Raw genomic sequence first — 19,024 nt, forward strand, 5'->3', positions numbered from 1 at the left:
GAGGTAGACGTTGCTCCTTAGCTGTTTAATTGTCTCCGGAAATTTCTCCTCCAACTTGCTGAGGTGGTGCTGTACTGTTGCTGCAAGCAAAAAAGTACTGGGTGTAGTGCCAAAGGTCACTCTTGACACTCACCTTTGCATCACTTCCACTTGGAATTCTGTCCCACCAAAGAAAACGCCATGCATCTTTGTCTTCCTCGTGTATCAGCTGTCATTGCAATGCGATGGAGCCCGAAGTTTATCAGCATGTGCACGATATCACAATTGAGATTTAGTCCAGTTTCGAAGTTGTCATTTAGATGTTATTTTTTTGCAAACTATGATTACACATCAAATCCTATTTTTATCTTTGTTGTTTGATGATCTTCCCTGATTACAGCTTGATGCGGCATGTAGTAGCAGTGTGTCATTGGTGGACTTTGTTCTTCGGCCACTTCTGCCACTCCACTATTCAAGTACTCTCTGATGGCACTGTCATAACGTTGTAGTACACTTTCGTGCTTCTGTAACCTTCGAGCGAGTTGCTTCAATCTGGTCATGGCAACACCCCTGTTTTCATGAAGCTCCAAGTTGTCCTGCCATGGAAGTCGTACTGAGTATCTTTTTCACTTCACACTTCCTGCTGAAATACTTCATGACACTCTTCTTTCTTTGTATCTTGCTCGGTGCCCTTTATGCTGATGGTTTCTATGTTCCAGAAATGCCTTAGTTCTGTCTCTATTTCGGACTTGTCCACTTCGACCATGACGGTTGACCGTTTCATTAATGTTGCAGCTAACTTAGTTTTGACCTGCACCGTCCAACCGAATATGGTCTCTGTTGCTGTCAGCTCCTCTTCCAGTTTTCGGATGCCTCCGGTCATTATTTGCCAGTACTGGTCTGATCTAACAAGGATTCCGATTTCCCTGTGGGCTGCGCTTGTACATAAACCGTCAGCCAGCTTTAATCCTTCGTCTCCATACTTCTTCTTCAATGAAACTGGCAGGAACGGTAGTCTTTCTTAATACAACGTCACGCTCGAGTGCTTTTAACAAAATCTCTTCACCAGTGTATACGCTTCTAAGTTTGACTTCAACTGAATTCATAGTCTTTTCCTTTTGTCCTCCTCCAAAAGAGCCTACGGTCACTTTTTCTTTTCTTTAGACCGGGCAACCAAGCTTTTTTGACAAGCTCTTAAAGATGAATGTTCTTTGACTGCCAGTGTCTAACAGAGCCCGACAATAGCACAACTTGTTTCTACCCTCTGGTATTGCCACTGCAGTCTGCAGAAAAATACTTGATGATATGTTCGTATATTGGCAGGTTGACCCTCGCTCTTCCTGATTTTCATTTTTACCTTGAATGGCTATCGTGCACTGCGCTGTAAGTTCTTTTCCCCGGCACATAGACGATGCATGCCTTTTCCCGCATATCTTGCGTCTTATGCTTGCCTTGCATATTTTAGTGCTATGGCAAGGCCTCGTGCAATAGAAGCATCTATGAGACGCTTTTAGCTTTATTTTCTTCTCTTTATATGGCATATTCTTTCTACAGTTATTAGAATAGTGGGTGTTAGTCTCACAGAATATGCAAAACTTTGCCGCAGTGCTCTGAAAATTAACCGTTCTTTTCTGTTGCCTACTGTCAAATTTGTTGCCATGGCTTTCCTTCTGCTCTACCACTTCTTCTCTGCACTCAACTTGGTCTTCTATATACCTTATCAAACGCTTCAAAGTTTCTTCATGATGTTTAGTTGCACTGTGATCTTGCGATGAAGACCTACCAGCCAATTCTCTTTGAGTTGGAACCCCATCTACATCACCACAGGAAAAGATCTTTTTGATACTGGTAGTGGCATCATTACATAGGACTCGATTTTCACGCCTAAAGATTCCAATCTACGTGTGTGCACTTGTACGTGATCAGACAGTCTTCTCAGTCCTTCATAGTCACTGCAGCTTGCTACTGTCCTCAGGTTAGTTAGCTTTTCTACACGCACTTCGTGTTTCCCGAATCGCTGCTTGAGCATGTCGATAGCTTTCACGTAGTTGCTGTCTGAATATCGAAGTCCCTCCACGGTAGCTGCCGCTCCCCCAGTTAGAGATGACAGAAGATACGTGATTCTCGCTTAGTTCTGATCTCACGTGAACAGATGATTCAAATTAATGCCACAATCTCTGCCACTTCCTCCTGTCACCATCAAACTTCATTAATTTTACCTTTGGTAGCTTTCTTGAACTTGCTTGGGGTGCTTGCCTTGTCAGTGGAGGTGACTTGCTCCCTCACTGGCTCAGGCTGTTCTTGATGGCAAAGGTAAGCATTGATTTTATGCAGAATACTAATCATCTTTACCTCGTACTCAGTGGTCTTCGCGAACTCGGCTTCGGCTGTTTCGGGTCGTATGAACTGTTCCATCTGTTCGCCAACTTTCTTGCTGGCTAGCAGCGATATTGTTGTAGGGTCTTCATTCTTCTGACTTTCTGCTTCACTGACTAGGTTGGTTATTTGCGTCATTTTGAATAATTGGGGAAACGGCTGGTCGCTTACAGATTTCAGCGGCAAGTCTTCATCCGTGTCTGTGCCGCTCTCAGCTGGCGATGTCTCGTCTCGCTGCCATCGGTTCGCACTGGGGCCTCCTCTTCGTCAGTCTTCTTTGGCCAGTCCTTCGTCCTGGTATTCCGTGGCCAGTGGGAAGAGGAGCCGCTACTCATGATCACGACACCATATAGCAGAAACGAGACAAGTGTAAACTGCGTTCGACGTAAAAACAAGAATCTTCTTTTTTTATTTGCGCATTAACACGCGCGCTCTTCCGTGCCCATTGTTTTCTTCTTCTCCTCGTCTTTGGCGAGTTTCAATAGGGCCCTGTAGCCTTCACAGTGCTAAAGGGAAGTTCAGGGATGCTCTGGCAATGATAAGTGTCAGATAAATGGCGAAAAGCAAAGCTCCTTGATTGTGTGTGTGCGCTGTACATAGGTGTGAATGTGAAAATATGGTACATGCACTAGTACAGCCACGCACTTGCACCAGAACACACATATTGAGGGCATAGAGTTTCCGATAATATTTACTATACGCAGCAACAGCTTTTCTTAACAGCACTGTGGAAACTACAGAACAGAAATGTATGTCTGCTACCGCACCTAGAAATATTACTTAAGTCTACTGATAATTTTTTCATTTGCCTTGCTGCCTTATTTTTATTATACGACACAAGTAATTACAGGTAGCAAACAAAAGTTATTGTTCACTTTTCAGAATTGCTTTCCTCTTCTTTTTATTTCTTAGAGCACACCCTTTTTTTTAGATAAAGATGGCGTTCGTTACGTAGTGAGTTAGCATGCACTCCTAAGTGCGCCGTTTAGTTTGTAAAAAAAAAAAATGTAATCGTAGCATGACACTGAACGACTGAAATGCTTCTCCCATTGATATTTTTCATGTACATTGTTTCCAAATGCTTCAGCAATTCGAGCGAACAAATTTGCAATCAGTAGAAAAGCTGTCATACTACTTAAGAAGCAAGATGAATGTGCTGATCGTCTTTGCTCCAATGTCAAAAGAAGCTGTCATCGAGGGAGTGATATGCTCATAGAGCCAATAAGGATGAAAACTGGATGCGATGATAGGATTCTGGCGACAGTTGTAAAAAGATTGAAAAATTACCATTTCACTTATAATTGAGAACGCTTTTATTATCTTCTACACCCAAATGGCTTTTTTTGAACAGATAATAACTAACCATATTGTTTGTATATTTATAGCTGTGTATGAAATTAAATAAGTTTCAAAAGCACCAGAAGGTTTGATATGGCAGCTGGCTTTCTGCAAAGCAGACACCGTCGTCGTCTCCTTCTGCATCATGGCTGAGTCCTGCTCATTGAAGCAGCCCCATCTCTCAATTCCTCTCGTTTTCATATAGTGCAATGCAGTACACTTCTTACTGGAAGCTCACAAGTATCTTGCGTACTTACTTAGTGAGTGATGTCCCATACAGGAGGACCGTGAGGGGGCGCCAACGCATGCAGACCGGGTCACATTTGGCTCTACTTATCCGTCCTAAAGAGGCAGGATTTTATGACCATCGGCACAAAATCGCACAAGAATCGCAACAGGCAAGTCGCCATCTTTCATCTGGCACCAATATTTTTGCGCTGAACTCCTTTTTCAACGAGAAAGGAATGTTTGAAAACCGTGAGTCGTGGTCACAACATTAAGCCTAGACGTGCCCCCGCTGCAGCAGCTCAGCAGATGCGCCAGCCGCGTTGGTGCCCGGCGCACTCTGCGACGGGCTCTGTGATGCGCCCTGCAACGCGCCTCGCGACGCAGCGAACTGAGCAGGGGCCCGATTCACGGAGACGGCCACCATCAATTCTGACTCACCAGACCAACTGAACTGCATAGATGCTGACGACTTCGAACCCATGGACAATGTCGGGCCCAGCGACTCCACCCCCGGTCCGAGTGGTGTTGCCGAAGCGTCCAACAATACATACCTGCGGCCATCCGTACCTCACACTCTATGGTTTCAAGCGATCGACGCTCGCCGAAAGATGTTTGTTGCCGAGGAGGCCTCCGCGACGCCACCAGCCACATTCCACCAACGCGAGCATAGACATGTAACCGGCTGGCCCCGCCTGCCACGCCTTCCCGTAGAGGACCACAAGGTGATCTTTCGTATAAGAGGAGGCATATCTCTGCAACAAGAAGCAGTTTTACCCTTGCGCACTGCTATACAAACTGCGCTCCGAGCCCCCTTGCCCACGAGTGCGTGGATACGAGTACGGAAGGAGCAGAACATCGCCTTAATCAGCACCTTAGACCCAGACCTCACGGTACAGCTGTGCCATGTGCAGACGCTCAAGCTCGGCAGCAGATCGTATGAAGTCTCCACTTACGTGGCTTCCCCAGATAATTCCTGCGAGGGAGTAATCACAAGAGCCCTCATGAACGACACTGTCACTTATTTCCAAAGTATCAATATTATCCAAGCGCGACCATACGGGATGAATGAAGCATGCCTCTACACCTTCGAGGGAAAGCGTGTTCCCCGATACGTTTACTTTCAAGGCGTGGAATTTTGATGCAGACCTTTCCGACCAGTCCCCCAAGTGTGCCACTGCTGCCTCAGAACTGGCCACCGACACGGCATCTGCTCATATCCACAGGAACGCCGTTGTGGAAATTGCGGCATTCTCAACCCAATCGAACACCATGATGGTTGCGTCTTGCGCTGTTTAACCTGTGGCTCCGACGAACACCCCATTATCGTCATGGGTTGCCCAGCCCGACAAAGGAGACCTGGGCCCCGTGTTCTGAGAGATGAACGCCAGCTCCTAGAAAAGCCCAATGACCCTCCACTCAAACAACTTTCTGAACAGTTGCCACCAAACAACCAACCTCGCAGCAGTCCTCAGCACGCCAGCAGCAAAGGCCACGGTAGGAGTGCTCGATCCAAATGCTCAAAAACCCCAAAACATGGAAAGCGGACCTCGGAACCTATTCAACCCCAAGCACCTCCACCCATCCAGGCATCTGCACATTCATCCAGGAACTACCAACCGCCTTCTTCGCAGTGCAGTGCAAAACGCTACAATACGTGGCCAGCACTTTCGCAATGGGAGCCCACCAATGCACCTGGCTTGGAGACCAGGGCAGCGGCCTCGAGTTCATCTGGCTTGGCTGCAGGAGGTCGCCTAGATCAAGCCCCACAGTCACAGCTACAGCGACGGCAGGACCCCCTGGCTGGCCCTGGTAAGTCGCCCGTTGAGCAGGCCTCCCAAAATCCTTCACAATCAACACCACCCCATTCACCAGCCCTCGCTCAACAGATGTGTGCCCAGCATTTCCAAACCCCAGAATTCACTCAAGGCCTCACAGCTAGTTCTAAAGCTCGTAAGTGATAGCCTCGAGGCTGTTAAAACACAACTGATTAACGAACAAGAACAGGCCCTAAGAGAATGGAGGCCCCGTTTAGTCACCGCGTAGAAAAAATTGAGGCTGCAATTAATCACCTGTACAATATGGAAGCTCAATCATCACCAACCCGTAAGCATCAACAACGCAAATCTGCCGCTGCTTCCTCTCAGCACACGGAGCACGCGAACAGCCCACAATCCGGAGTTTTCACTCCCATAACGAGCCAACATGGCGAATTCTAGTAATCGACAAAATCCCGGAAGAGCAGGTTTGCCTTCTCCATCCAGAAATCAAAAATCATCTGATAACATATGGCAGTGGAATTGTAGAAGCATCAGAAAGAAACACTCTCAAATGGCCGCCTACATTCAACACTCCGCTGAAACGCCTCATATAGTGGCTCTGCAGGAGACGGGGTCTGTGCCTTTCTTTCTGCAAGGATATCAGGTGGCATCGGTAACATCGCACACCGCTATTCTTATTCCTAAAACCCTTTCATTCATATATCAAACCCCTACGAGAAGCTCTTCAGAGAAAGGAACCGAATACTCTGCTCTTGAGGTAATCCAGTCGAATCACACTACGGGGAAAGGACTCTTGGTAATCAACATATACAGAACCCCTAAAGATAAGGGCACCAGCATACCCGAAATTCTTGCTCAAACGCGGTCCACACATTGCATTATAGTAGGTGACTTTAATGCACGCCATACCGCATGGGATTACATAAGTAACTCATAGAAAGGTAACCATGTACATACCGCCATGATGCACCACGCAATTATCCTAATTACTGATCCTACTGTGCCAGCGCGAGTAGGCACTAGCACCGCCAGGGACGATGGTGAGTGCACATGTAATAGTAAAAACACATGAGGTTCTGCCGGATACATTAGGTAGCGACCACCATGTGATTCAAACTGTCATAACGTAAAATTCCGAAATTTTCCGACCTAAAATGCAGACCCTCGTTGACTGGGATAAACTCCACACATATATCGCCGTGAAGAATACCACTCCGCAATCTATAGAGTCATGGACTCAAAGGATACAAGATGCTGTTGATAGGTCTGGTAAAAAGATTAAGAACACGCAAAATGCGCCCCAAGTTGACCCCCACCTCCTCCATCTGTGGGAGGCCCGACGAAGCCTTTGTAAACGATGGAAGTGTCAGAGACTAAACCGCAAACTTCACCTACGTATCGCTGCAGTCACAGAGGAGGCTGCACAGTATGCCACCCAGTTGGCGAAAGCAAATTGGGAAAACATTTGTGGGACACTGAAAGGAACACTTGCCACAAAACGTACATGGAACATCCTAAGGGCCCTTTAGATCCCACATCGACCAAAAACCACATTCACACCGCTACCGAACGGCTCATTTACCTAGAAGAGCAAGAAGGCATAGACATTATGACACGCATAAAAAAACTTTACATTCTTCAGCACCTACCGGCGGATCCGAACGCACCCCCTTTAACAGCCCCTGATCCGGATGAAAAATTGGATGCAGATATCACGCCTGCAGAGGTAAAACAGGCCCTTGCTTGTATTACCCGGGACACTGCACCAGGGCCGGATCGTATGACATACAAGATCCTCTGAAACTTAGATGACGTGTCTCTACAGGAGCTCATAGGTCTCTTTAACGAACACTCGAGCAAGGGCACACTGCCCTGTGTTTGGAAACACGCACAAATTAATCTGATTCCGAAATCAGAAAAATCACTACTTCTCGAAAATTTACGACCCATCTCGCTCACGAGCTGTGTAGGTAAACTTTTTGAGCATGTTGTTCTCCGTCGACTACAGCCACATTTAGAAGCTAGCAATTTCTTTTCCAAGCTTTCGCCCCAACCTATCAGTGCAGGATGTCCTCCTGCATGTTAGACTCTATTTCATCCCAAACAGCAGACAGCCCAAACCAGAGCCATTCTCGCATTAGACATACAAAAGGCTTCCGACAATGTAGGTCACGAACACATTCTCAGGACATTGGCCACAATTGGCTGTGGTCGTAGGACCTGGCATTATGTGAAAGCTTTTTTGGAAAAGCGCACCGCCGAGGTTAGATTAGGTACACTCACATCCGCCACTTTTTCCCTCCCAAACAGGGGCACACCCCAGGGAGCTGTCCTATCACCACTCTTATTCAATGTAGCCTTGGCCCCATTGGCCAAAGAGCTCGCTGTTATTCCTAAATTACAGCATGCATTTTACGCCAATGATATGACTCTGTGGGTGTGCCATGGCTCTATTGGGGAGGCACAAGACGTTCTACAAACTGCCATCAATGTCATCAAGCGGCATATTAGTAGAATGGGCCTCCACTGATCGCCAGAAAAGTCGGAGTTACTTACAATGAAACCCCGCATGCACAACCCAAGCATTGACCTGCATGGTCAACCTGTGCCAAGAGTACATAAAATCAGGGTATTGGGTCTACACATACAATGCACTTACACCTAAACATACAATGCACCATACAATGCACAAACTACACCTTGAACATTCTTGATAAGCAGATAAAGCAAATTTCAAAACTGATCCGCCGAACCGCGTCGCGCAATCATGGTTTATCTAAAAGGACACCATGCGAATCGTTGAAGCTTTGGTGGTAAGTCGCCTGGCTTATCATCTTTTGTATCATCACCTTACTCAAAAGCAAATGGAACGGGCTAACAGTCTAATCAGGCGGACGGTTAAAACCACATTGAGGTTGCCGATGCGCACCAAAACTACTCTCTTCCTAGAGACAGGTCTGTATAACACAGTGCAAGAAATAATAGAGGCACAGAGAAGCAATTAGCTCCTGCGCCTTTCTCGGACACCTACAGGACGGAACCTGCTCCAAACCCTGGGGCTCAAATCAAGCGACACGATGCGTAATGAAAAAGCATGGTCGCCTATTCCAATAAAGGTCGCTGCACACATGCAACTCAAACCATTGCCGCGCAACATGAATCCACAATGCCATCCGGGCCGACGCAAGGCACGCGCTGGTTATTACATACAAAGGTACAAAAATCGTGAAGACGTCCTCTATGTCGACGCTGCGGCAGGCCCACTTGAAGGACCGGCCACGGCTGCTGCCATGACAGAAGACGGGCCCATTACCATTTCCGCGTCCGTTAAGACGGCACGCCCCAATGTGGCTGAGGAGGTTGCACTAGCCCTAGCAGCGCTGCATGCGGCCGCAGATTCTACCATTACAAAAATATGCACTGATTCCAAGAGCGCTTATCAATACTTCCGTCAAGGCATAGAACCAAAGACAGTCTCACGCAAACTGAGCAACATTCCTTCACTTCTCCATCCGGTGACTATCACGTGGGTGCCTGGCCATGAGTGTACTTCTTCACTTCAGTTTCACTTCACTTTATTACCTTAAAGACCCCGGTGAGGGGGTATTACATAAGGGGTGGGTTAACAAATGGAGGTTACCGAGAGTGATCTTCTGACAAACAATATGTATTTATGTTTTGCGCAAACGTTGATGAACACGTGATAGCTGCAATGTCACGGTGAAGGCCATTCCAGTTCACTGCTGTGCGAAGAAAAAATGAGGCAGCAAAAGTAGTAGTGAGAGCACGTGCAATTGAATAAGGATGGGTTGTGCGGTGAGATATGCGCGTTGGTGGGATGATGTAAGGTGCTTGATTGAGGGAACTGTGAAAAAACTTGTGAATCAAACAGAGGCTGGCGATGTGGCAACGCACAGAAAGATTAGCAACATCAATGTCACGTTTTAGGGATGATATGCTTATGTCGTATGAATATGAAGAGTGAATGAACCTAGTGGCACAATTTTGTACAGATTCTATTTCGTTTATTAGGTATATCTGGTGCGGGCTCCAGATGGGCGCTGCATATTCTAGTTTAGGTCTGATGAGCGGTTTGTAAGCCAGAAGTTTTATGTCTTGTGGTGCGTGACGCAAATGACGCTTTAGGAAACCGAGGGATCTGTTCGCGGATGATATGATGTTGTTGATGTGCGTGTTCCAGAAAAGGTCAGATGTTAAGGTGACGCCTAGGTATTTATATGACTGAACTTGTTCGATGGCGGAATTAGAGATTAGGTATGAGAATGATAAAGGATTATGCTGGCGTTGAAATGAGACGAGTTTGCATTTAGTGGGGTTAAGCTTCATTAACCAAAGGTCACACCACTGTTGCACGAGATTAAGATCCTGTTGGAGTGCAGTTGGATCAGAAATGTTAGTAACTGTGCGATAGATGACACAGTCGTCGGCAAATAAACGGATATGGGAAAATACATGAACAGGAAGATCATTAATATATATTAGGAACAAGAGGGGTGCGAGCACAGATCCTTGGGGGACGCCGGATGTTACTGGGAGGGAGCTAGAACGGGTATTTTTAATGGAGACGAACTGAGAGCGGTTAGTAAGAAATTGTGTGATCCATGCAAAAATGTTGGGGTGCAGGTTCAGCTGGGAAAGATTTAACAGTAGGCGTTTGTGTGGTACCTTATCAAAGGCTTTTGCGAATTCGAGAAAGATTGCATCGGTCTGAAAGTGACGGTCGAGAGAAGAGTGTATATCATGAATAAATATAGCAAGTTGGGTTTCACAGGATAATGATTTACGAAATCCGTGCTGGCAAGAACGAAAACCCCGGGAATGAGAGCATTCATGCGCATGTCCGAGGTCTTTCCATCCGGACCCTGGGGGCTCGGTCACCCGAACCCGTGAGAAAACCACAAGAGGGAATCCGCACCTACCATGAGATTATGAGGTATTACCGAAACGGCAGACGAGATTTCCCTGCCTCACATTTCTCTCTCATACCTAATCAGAGTTCAGCTTGGCGCCAGCTGCAGACAAAAGCATCCATTTCTCCCTATCTGGCACACCTATTTTACCCCACTCTTCACCAACCACATTGGACCGTCTGCGGGGCACCCCGGGCTGATCTTTTCCACTGCTTGTGGAACTGCCCAAAGCCCGTGGCGGTAGACCCTATCTCTAACCCTTCCCTTTCCTCGTGGGAGGCCGCTCTTCGAGTCACTGGCTTGGACAACCAGTAGTAAGTAGCTAGTGCACCGGGCCTGCCTAGAGATGTCGGCCAGGGGGCTCCCGAACGTCTAGGGGCGCAACCACATTTACTTTGATTTTTTTTTTTCAAATAAAGTTGTATCCACCCCCTCTTCCCATACAGGCCAAGCGAAACGACAATGCTCACCACATAAATTTTCAGAAATAAACTGTTTTATTGAGAGTCAATCGATGTTTACATAAAATAAAGGCCATGTAAGTAACATTTCAGCAAGTAGAGCAGTGAAACATATGCATGCATTAGCGTTCATGTGCAAACAAGGTATTTACTACGCATAGCCCTAATGCAGATGCCGGAGCACAGAAGTTGTTTAGCGCTGGCTGATATATCCATCGCACTCCACAAAACCTTTGCAGCAGTAAGTAAAGGTATGCCGCTAACGTTTCTGCACTTCTGTAGCTCAAGATGTCGTAACACCTCGTTGACAGTATTCGGCAAACTTTCTTCAATTACTTTCAACATATCCACATGCCTTTCACCAGTAGTGCGGTGCGACTGTTTCCGGACACCTTTTCACAGGAGGAAAAAAAATGCCGCCAAGTACGACTGTGCGTGGGAGAACAAAAGCTCAATTCCTAGTGTCGGCAGTGCATTTCTGAGGGGTCGTGCCGATTTGCACAGCGCAGAAAGAACTAAGGGGGTGCCGAGGGAGCCGTTCTTGAAAAGGTCTGTAGTACGCACATGTCCCTAGTCTTTGAGCTTGCACCATCCAACACACTTGTGGTTCTCTTTATCGTTATGCTTTGGAGTTTGTTTTGATAAACTAATAGATTGTCGTGAACTTTTTCAGCTGATTTGCATTAGTGAGGCTAAGAGGGTGAAGTGGAACTGCTGAACGTTTGCTGAACATTGTTTTGCGAAAAAGTGGCTGCAGGCCACACAGAGCCAAAAGAACAAAGTTTAGGCAAATCCCTGCACTACCCATCATTTCCATGCTGTCTGAAACACCATGCATCGCAGCTGCCATAACCAGTGCCAGAGTTCCCTTGAGTGTACTTATTTGCAACTCCAGAAAACGCTTCGTGTGCTGGCCCCACTGATCGAAAAAACAAAAATGGTTACGCTGGACAGTGTCAACGCGATACTTCTGCTTGGCACTGTGCTAAAGTTTCTTTATTGTGGCGTCGAACTGCGTTTCTCCATCGAAGGTGAAAGGGTGCTGGCTGCTGACCACTTCATCCCATTCAGCATAAATGATTTCACTGACGAAACAGCAGAAATAGTTGTGCTGTGTACGCAAACATCGAGCCTTTTCGGCGAACCACATCAGATTTAGTTGAAGAACCTGTCTAGCGAGCTCAAGGTTGAAGAAGGCAAATGCTCATGTGTAGCGGGCCTCCTTGACAGGTGCTAGGACTTTTGTGTTGCCTTGCTACAGCTACAGGCAAGGCCACACTGCAACTCCTGCTGCCAATTGCATGTACCTCATTGTGCTTCGCTGTCCCGTCAAAAGCTGCATATGCATGCCATTCACTTCATTACAGAACAGAGCTATGCCTGAGCTAGTGTATCTCGAGATAAGGCAAATTGCATAGTTTTGACTGTAATAGCAGTACTCCTTTCTTTTCGCTCGCTGATCCATGTTATTAGGTGTCTAGTGAATAAGGCAGCGTGCTTCTGAACACTTGCTAGTTCGTGTTGGCAGCAGTTGATATTCAAAGCATGTGCACTCACGACCTCTGCGCACATGTTTGCTCATGCTCACATGTGAAATAAAAAATTGTTGATTCAGGGAGAAAGATTACCGCAGCTTAATTTGAGGATGGGTAGCACTAGGACTTGCGCAGAAAACAAGCATATGCGAAAAATACACACACAGGTAATGCAACAAATTTCCTACAGCACTTGCTTATATAAATGAACAATACTTCACGCTTAGTGAAGCCCGAATATGAATAATATTGTACACATGACAAATAAAGGTGTACTCACTGAAAAAAAATGCCATCTCGTGGGAATTGATTCGAAAAAACTGCCGTAGATCCGTCACCTTCTTCCCAGTGTGTAAGTTTCTGATTAGGGCCGTTTTCCGTCGCGCATCGTCTGAATCCTTAATTCGGGAAGCGACACGATTCGTTGCCATCTTTCCACTGCGGTGCCTTGCATTGCGGCACACTGCAATAGTCTTCTGATATTGAATTGTTCATTTTCGAGCTCACGCATGCGGCATGGCGAAAAAAAAGGAACTATGCGTCCGCTTCTCAACGTGCACAACGTGGTAACATATCTCCTTTCAAAATATTCCCTGTTAGCGCCATTTCCGGGTGCGGCTGCTCGGTGACGAGCACCCAGCTGGAGTGGCGAGTAGGAAGCTCTATGATTGAGAGCCAGTATGTGCTACCTGCAGCTAAACAGTGTTTTCTGTGCTGCACGGTATCTGACAGCACACACGAGTTTTGATAATAGGGATTTCTGGTGTTTTACATGCCAAAAGCAGGATACAACTTTGAGGCACAGTGCAAGAGGGGGCTCTAGAAATTTCCAACATATGATGTCCAGTAATGTAAACTGGCACTACACAGTACTACACAGATTCCCAGCATTTCACTTCCATCAAAAGGCAACCGCTGTGGCTGGCATCGAAACAGCAACTTTTGGGTCGGCAGCCAAGCACCGCAACCACAGTAGCACACATTTATTCGACACAACTACAGAATACAAATGGACGACAATTTCAGTTAACCAGGAACACAACGACCCAATCAGTAGAAGAAAGCCAAAACATACATGTCATCAGGGTAGAGACAGATAAATTTTGGACAATTTAAACTCAGTGCAAAATAAACAAGAGAAATACAGGATAAAGCAAAATAAGGGCGTACTTAAGGGGCCACCATTTGTCGAAGGTGAGCTCACACTGCCATACCAATCTCTTGTATACAGAGATGGCTCCGAGCAAATGTGAGGCTCGGCAAACGCAGATAAGATATTTTATTTTGATATTGAAGTGAATTTTTTTTTGGTGCACTTATTGACATCGACACAAGCGTGACGTCCACACTGCAGTAGAAACTTTGGTGTCTTAGATCATCACCATATCATTCACGAGCACGTGATGAGAAGCTCAAGCAATCTTCTGACATAAAAGTGAAGTGGGAATCAAGACTGGCTTTTAAAAACATACTGCGATTAATTTTTCAAGGGGCACAGTACATTTTCTGGGCTCTTGGCCTTCCACTTGAAGCTAGTGAACGGCAGTTAAATATGAGTTTCAAGTCAGTACCCCTTTGACAATGCGACTTCAATTTTTTTTTAATGAATGAATAAACTTTATTTAAAGTCCGGCAGTTTTCACTGGGCAATGTGGGGGAAGAGGGGATTAACCCCTGTCCTTTCATACTCTCCGTCGATTATGATGGCAGTGCCTCAGGTGACCGCTTGAAGTCCTTGGACCTGGGTGGCATTTTCAGCTTGCTGGACGGCCCAAAGCAGGTCGGCCAGCTCGTCGCTGGTGAGTGCCGCCTCCCAGCGGCAGCGGAGCTGACGTAGCTGATCCGCATCAGTGACCATAGCTACGGCGGCGGCCGGCCCCTGCCTTCGCGCGGTGATAGCAGCAGCAATTGGGTCTCGTAGTTAGTCCCTGTCTTACATGCCTCGCAAGGGGGCGGCGGTAGCAACATTCACTTTTCTGGCACACTTTCAAAGCATGTGCCACAGTGTGGCCTTTTCCCCGCACGCTTTACACGCATCCGTCAAGTATAGGTTTGGATAATACAGGCGTAGGATCGTTGGGCTGGGGTACGTATTTCTTTGTAATAATCTCAGAGTTACGGCCTGTTTTTCGTTCAATTTGCTGTGTGGTAGTGGGTATTTCATTGGTTGTGTGTTTTTGTCGACTGAAACGATAGATTGCGTAATATTGTAATTAGATGTACCCACTCCTGCCCTGCCATGGCTCCAAAAGGCCAGCGGGCAGTATCTGATAAACAAAAAATAAAACTCACTCCAGAACCTGCTCTGCAATTATATCCATGAGGGCAAGTCGCGGTCGCACCATGTAGATGACATGCTGGGCTGTGGTGCTCACGGGGCGCTGGCTGGACAAGTGGAACATCTGCGTAACCTGGTGATCCTGCATCATGCCAGAAGCACCCCCATTAGCCAGGCGACACTGCACTACGCTTTCAATGAGCCTCTTTTTATTTAAAGCGAGCAGCAGTCTTTACAATCGTAGAACACACCTCAATTCCTGAAACGTGCAACAAAATAAATACAGCTTCGGGAATGTTGCAAAGGACACCTCTATTCGGAATGCAAATGGCAGTTAGTGATCATGCTGCACTTGACCCACTGACACTGCCAGTAACATGTTGACCAACCTGCCAATAGCTTTGGCACATTCGGCAGTGTCAAAAAGCAGGTGCTTCACATTCCATGAAAACAGATGCCAGATATATTTCACATATGATATAGAGTAAAGTGTGTGAAAAACAGCCTGCCGTTGGTGGGAACGGAACTTTCACGTGGCTTAAATCAGCGTCGATGGCAAGTTTTTTTTCTCATCCACTTAAATTAATTTCCATTTCATGAAATAAATATACCACACTTAGATACTACAAATAATGCTTGCTTTGGCTTCAGTAAGGTTACGTCCATTGAAGCTTTTGATACATTCCTCTTCTTTCATGCTACCCAAGTAGATGCAGAACTATGTCTATTTGGCTGTGGGTCTGCTTCTTGTTGCCACACTAGCTGACTGCCTGTGTGTTCTCTACGCCGAAGAGGTAAGCCAGGACAACAGAATACAACCAACACAAGAAAAGTGCTATGCCTACAACTGTTTAACTCTTTCACGACCACTGACAAGTACAGTCCACAGATTTTCTTTGAAAAATGACTCGTCATCATCATCAACAAGAACAAAAATGATTGCATGTAAAAACTAAGACGGCCACATCTGTTGTGGCGGTGTTTTTCAATGCGAGATAGTGCCACTTGTCCTCAAAAAGCGTTCGTTCTGCCTCCTCTTCTTGTGTCTCGCCTTTCATATTGTCACGGGCTAAGTAGATGCCTGAGGATGGCGACGACGAAGGGCTGAGGGGAACGTGCTCGGACTGCAGCAGCGTTGTACGCATTTGCTCGCCAGTATACTCATCGTGTATACTATATTCCCCGTAACATTGTTGGTGGAAGGTGTGGGGTACAACTCGCTATACAGCCCCAGGAGCTGGATCTTCGCAGTGGACGGCGCATTGCAGCTACCACGATGACTGACCAGGCTACTCAATGTCAACAAGATCCGTCAGCCCTGCAACCGATCGTTGTGGTGCAACCTCGTGACCCAGGCCCATTCAACGGCACAAGTAGCATAGACGTCGATGACTGGCTGGTTCTATATGAGCGCGTCAGCAGCAGCAACCATTGGGATCCGACGCTTATGTTGGCGAACATCATCATCTACTTGCATGGCATGGCTTCAACCATACTACTCACGCCCCGAGAATTGATCGCACCGGGACGGTGCTTCTGCCACCGGCGGGTAATGTCAAGGGCTAAGTAGATGCCTGAGGATGACGACGACGAAGTGCTGAGGGGAATGTACTCGGACTGCAGCAGCGTTGTACGCATTTGCTCGCCAGTATATTCATCATGTATACTTTATTCCCCGTAACATGATCATTGCCACCTTTGATACCGCACATACACTGCCTCTTTATGCATTTAGAAAAATAAACAAATGTAATTTCATTGAAATGATGTTGGTATTTTATTCAGAATAAAAACACTCCAAAACAGGGGTGTAGCCACAAATTTTTTTCGAGGGAGGGGTTCACACTGAGCTGTCTGGGCAGGGGGAGGGGGGGGGGGGGGTATACAGACATCAGCTTTCCTCTGTGATGTGATATTTTGGCGGTAGTTTGAGAAGCGGACTGTGTACATGTATATCAAAGTCATTCGACTCCCCCCCCCCCCCACTTTCCCATGGATACGCTTGTGAAAAAAGCAAGTAAAAGTAATCGCAGTAAACAGCAGGTAGAGTGGCTGTTTGGGACAATGGCCTCTCGCTGCACCATTGAATGAACTAGTCATCGAAAACGCATCATTGCGATAACCACGATCATTGCGACGACCATCATTGCTCCTCTTACCACGCCCCGCCGCGGTGGTCTAGTGGCTAAGGTACTCGGCTGCTGACCTGCAGGGCGCGGGTTCGAATCCCGGCTGCGGCGGCTGCATTTCTGATGGAGGCGGAAATGTTGTAGGCCCGTGTGCTCAGATTTGGGTGCACGTTAAAGAACCCCAGGTGGTCTAAATTTCCGGAGCCCTCCACTACGGCGTCTCTCATAATCATATAGTGGTTTTGGGACGTTAAACCCCACATATCAATCAATCAATCCTCTTACCACGAGGAATGAGCGGTATACGCAGCATGTTTTTGTACATCCATAACTACATTTCGGTTTTGCTTACTTTGCTGACCGAATAATTTCTTATTGTCAATGTGGGTGACTGCATGCCTATAGGAGTGATTTTGATGTTCAGCTCCACATACCAAGCAGCCCTGACGCAGTGTTAGTTATGAGTCAACATTTTTTACATTACTGCGTGCATCTAAGCATGCTTAAAATAAGCAATAAGTAATTTATTTTGCAAGCTAAGCTGCACGTTGGCAACACTATTTCGCACGCCTTATTTTTCAGGCAGACTTTCTCGCAACCTTGGTTGAGATTACAGTTGCACTGTGACTTTGGTAGCAATGAAGTACTCCAATCGTGGAAGTTTTATCTGCAATCTGCGAGCGCTAAGTAATCATTGTTGAGAAATGGTCAGTTGCTCTCAATCGAAAATGCACCGGGAACCAAACTATAACTACTCACATAGAAATAGCTTGTTCGCAGTGTATATGCACTAGAAAACTTAAATATACGCAAAAACACGTAATGTTCTAGTTTTTTTTTGTGAATATCGTTGCTCTGCATCCTGAAACGATAGCTTTGCGGCAAGGTGTCTTCCGTTGTTTACAAGCGTGCAGCCGTCATTCCCTTTTATGTCAATAGATTCTGAACTGTACAGAATATTTCACCGCGCAGTCTGGATATGCCATGTATACACTATTCTATCTAGTACGTGCATTCATGTTTGCAGCACTTACACCGGCCTGAACAGAAGCAGCCTCGTACCACAGAAAATCACGAGTGATCGGTTACTAGTGACGAATGAATGAACTCCGGTCTTGTTCAGAGCATAGTGCACCATAATAAATTTCTCACAAGGCTTGAACTCTGACGAGAACTGCCAGCGCATGCAACACAAGTTTACTTACGCTGTACTGTGCACGATCTGTGCCTGTCGGTTATCTATTTCAGGCATTCTGATGCGAGTTGCTGGAACTTCACTGCCGGCATCAACACCTTCGCGTTCATTCGCGTGTGTGGTATGCATCGCAATGCAACAGAATCTACCTGCTTTATGTAGGGATGAAATCACAAACGTGCGACGTTTCACATGCAGAGTAAAATACTGGGCAAGCGCGATCTTACTGGCACCTGAAGGAAAGCGGAGGAAATGTATACCCACGAATGTTTACACCAGGAGAAAAACAAGTGCTAGTATTTAGGGCGGCACATTACGAGCCGACATGTATCGTGGATAATTTTCTCGTTTCTCGAATTCAGCGTCACTGCCCGAACATTGCTGAGCGTGTTGCCTCCTAGCAATGCGAAGCCACCTCCTTGACATACGATGTCTGCGTATTGCTGGGCCATTTATGTTATTTGTCAATCAGCACCCTTCTTTGAGACTTGATGGTCGTGGCGAAACACCGTTAAGCAACGCTTGATGATTATTTCTCGAAAGGTGACGCTTCCACCAGTGCACCCTTGACAACTGGCGAAAAGGCTACAACAGCCGAATAAACGGTTCCCAACTGTACCTAAGCTCTTCCTGAATAGGACTAGCATGCCGAAAGAACTCCTGAAAACCGATCAGAGCATGATACATGCGCGGCAGCTGCAATTCCTGACGACATTGGTCTTTAGGTGTTTAACATAAGCCAATACACTTAGAGTTGCAGGACGATGAGACTAGACAACGTTTGCTAATGACGCCA

General features: G+C 46.5%; 1 protein-coding gene across 1 annotated transcript in view; it reads right to left on the reverse strand.

Moving 5' to 3' along the window:
• LOC119167957 (vacuolar protein sorting-associated protein 33A) overlaps positions 1-19,024 on the reverse strand; it is a 177,170-nt gene that overhangs the window by 143,243 nt on the left and 14,903 nt on the right. Inside the window, exon 3 of the mRNA XM_037419419.2 lies at positions 14,919-15,046. Within this exon, the coding sequence (XP_037275316.1) occupies positions 14,919-15,046 (128 nt within the window). The remainder of the gene's footprint in view (positions 1-14,918; positions 15,047-19,024) is intronic.

Source organism: Rhipicephalus microplus, chromosome 3, assembly GCF_043290135.1.
Source record: "Rhipicephalus microplus isolate Deutch F79 chromosome 3, USDA_Rmic, whole genome shotgun sequence".
NCBI classification, from domain to species: domain Eukaryota; kingdom Metazoa; phylum Arthropoda; class Arachnida; order Ixodida; family Ixodidae; genus Rhipicephalus; species Rhipicephalus microplus.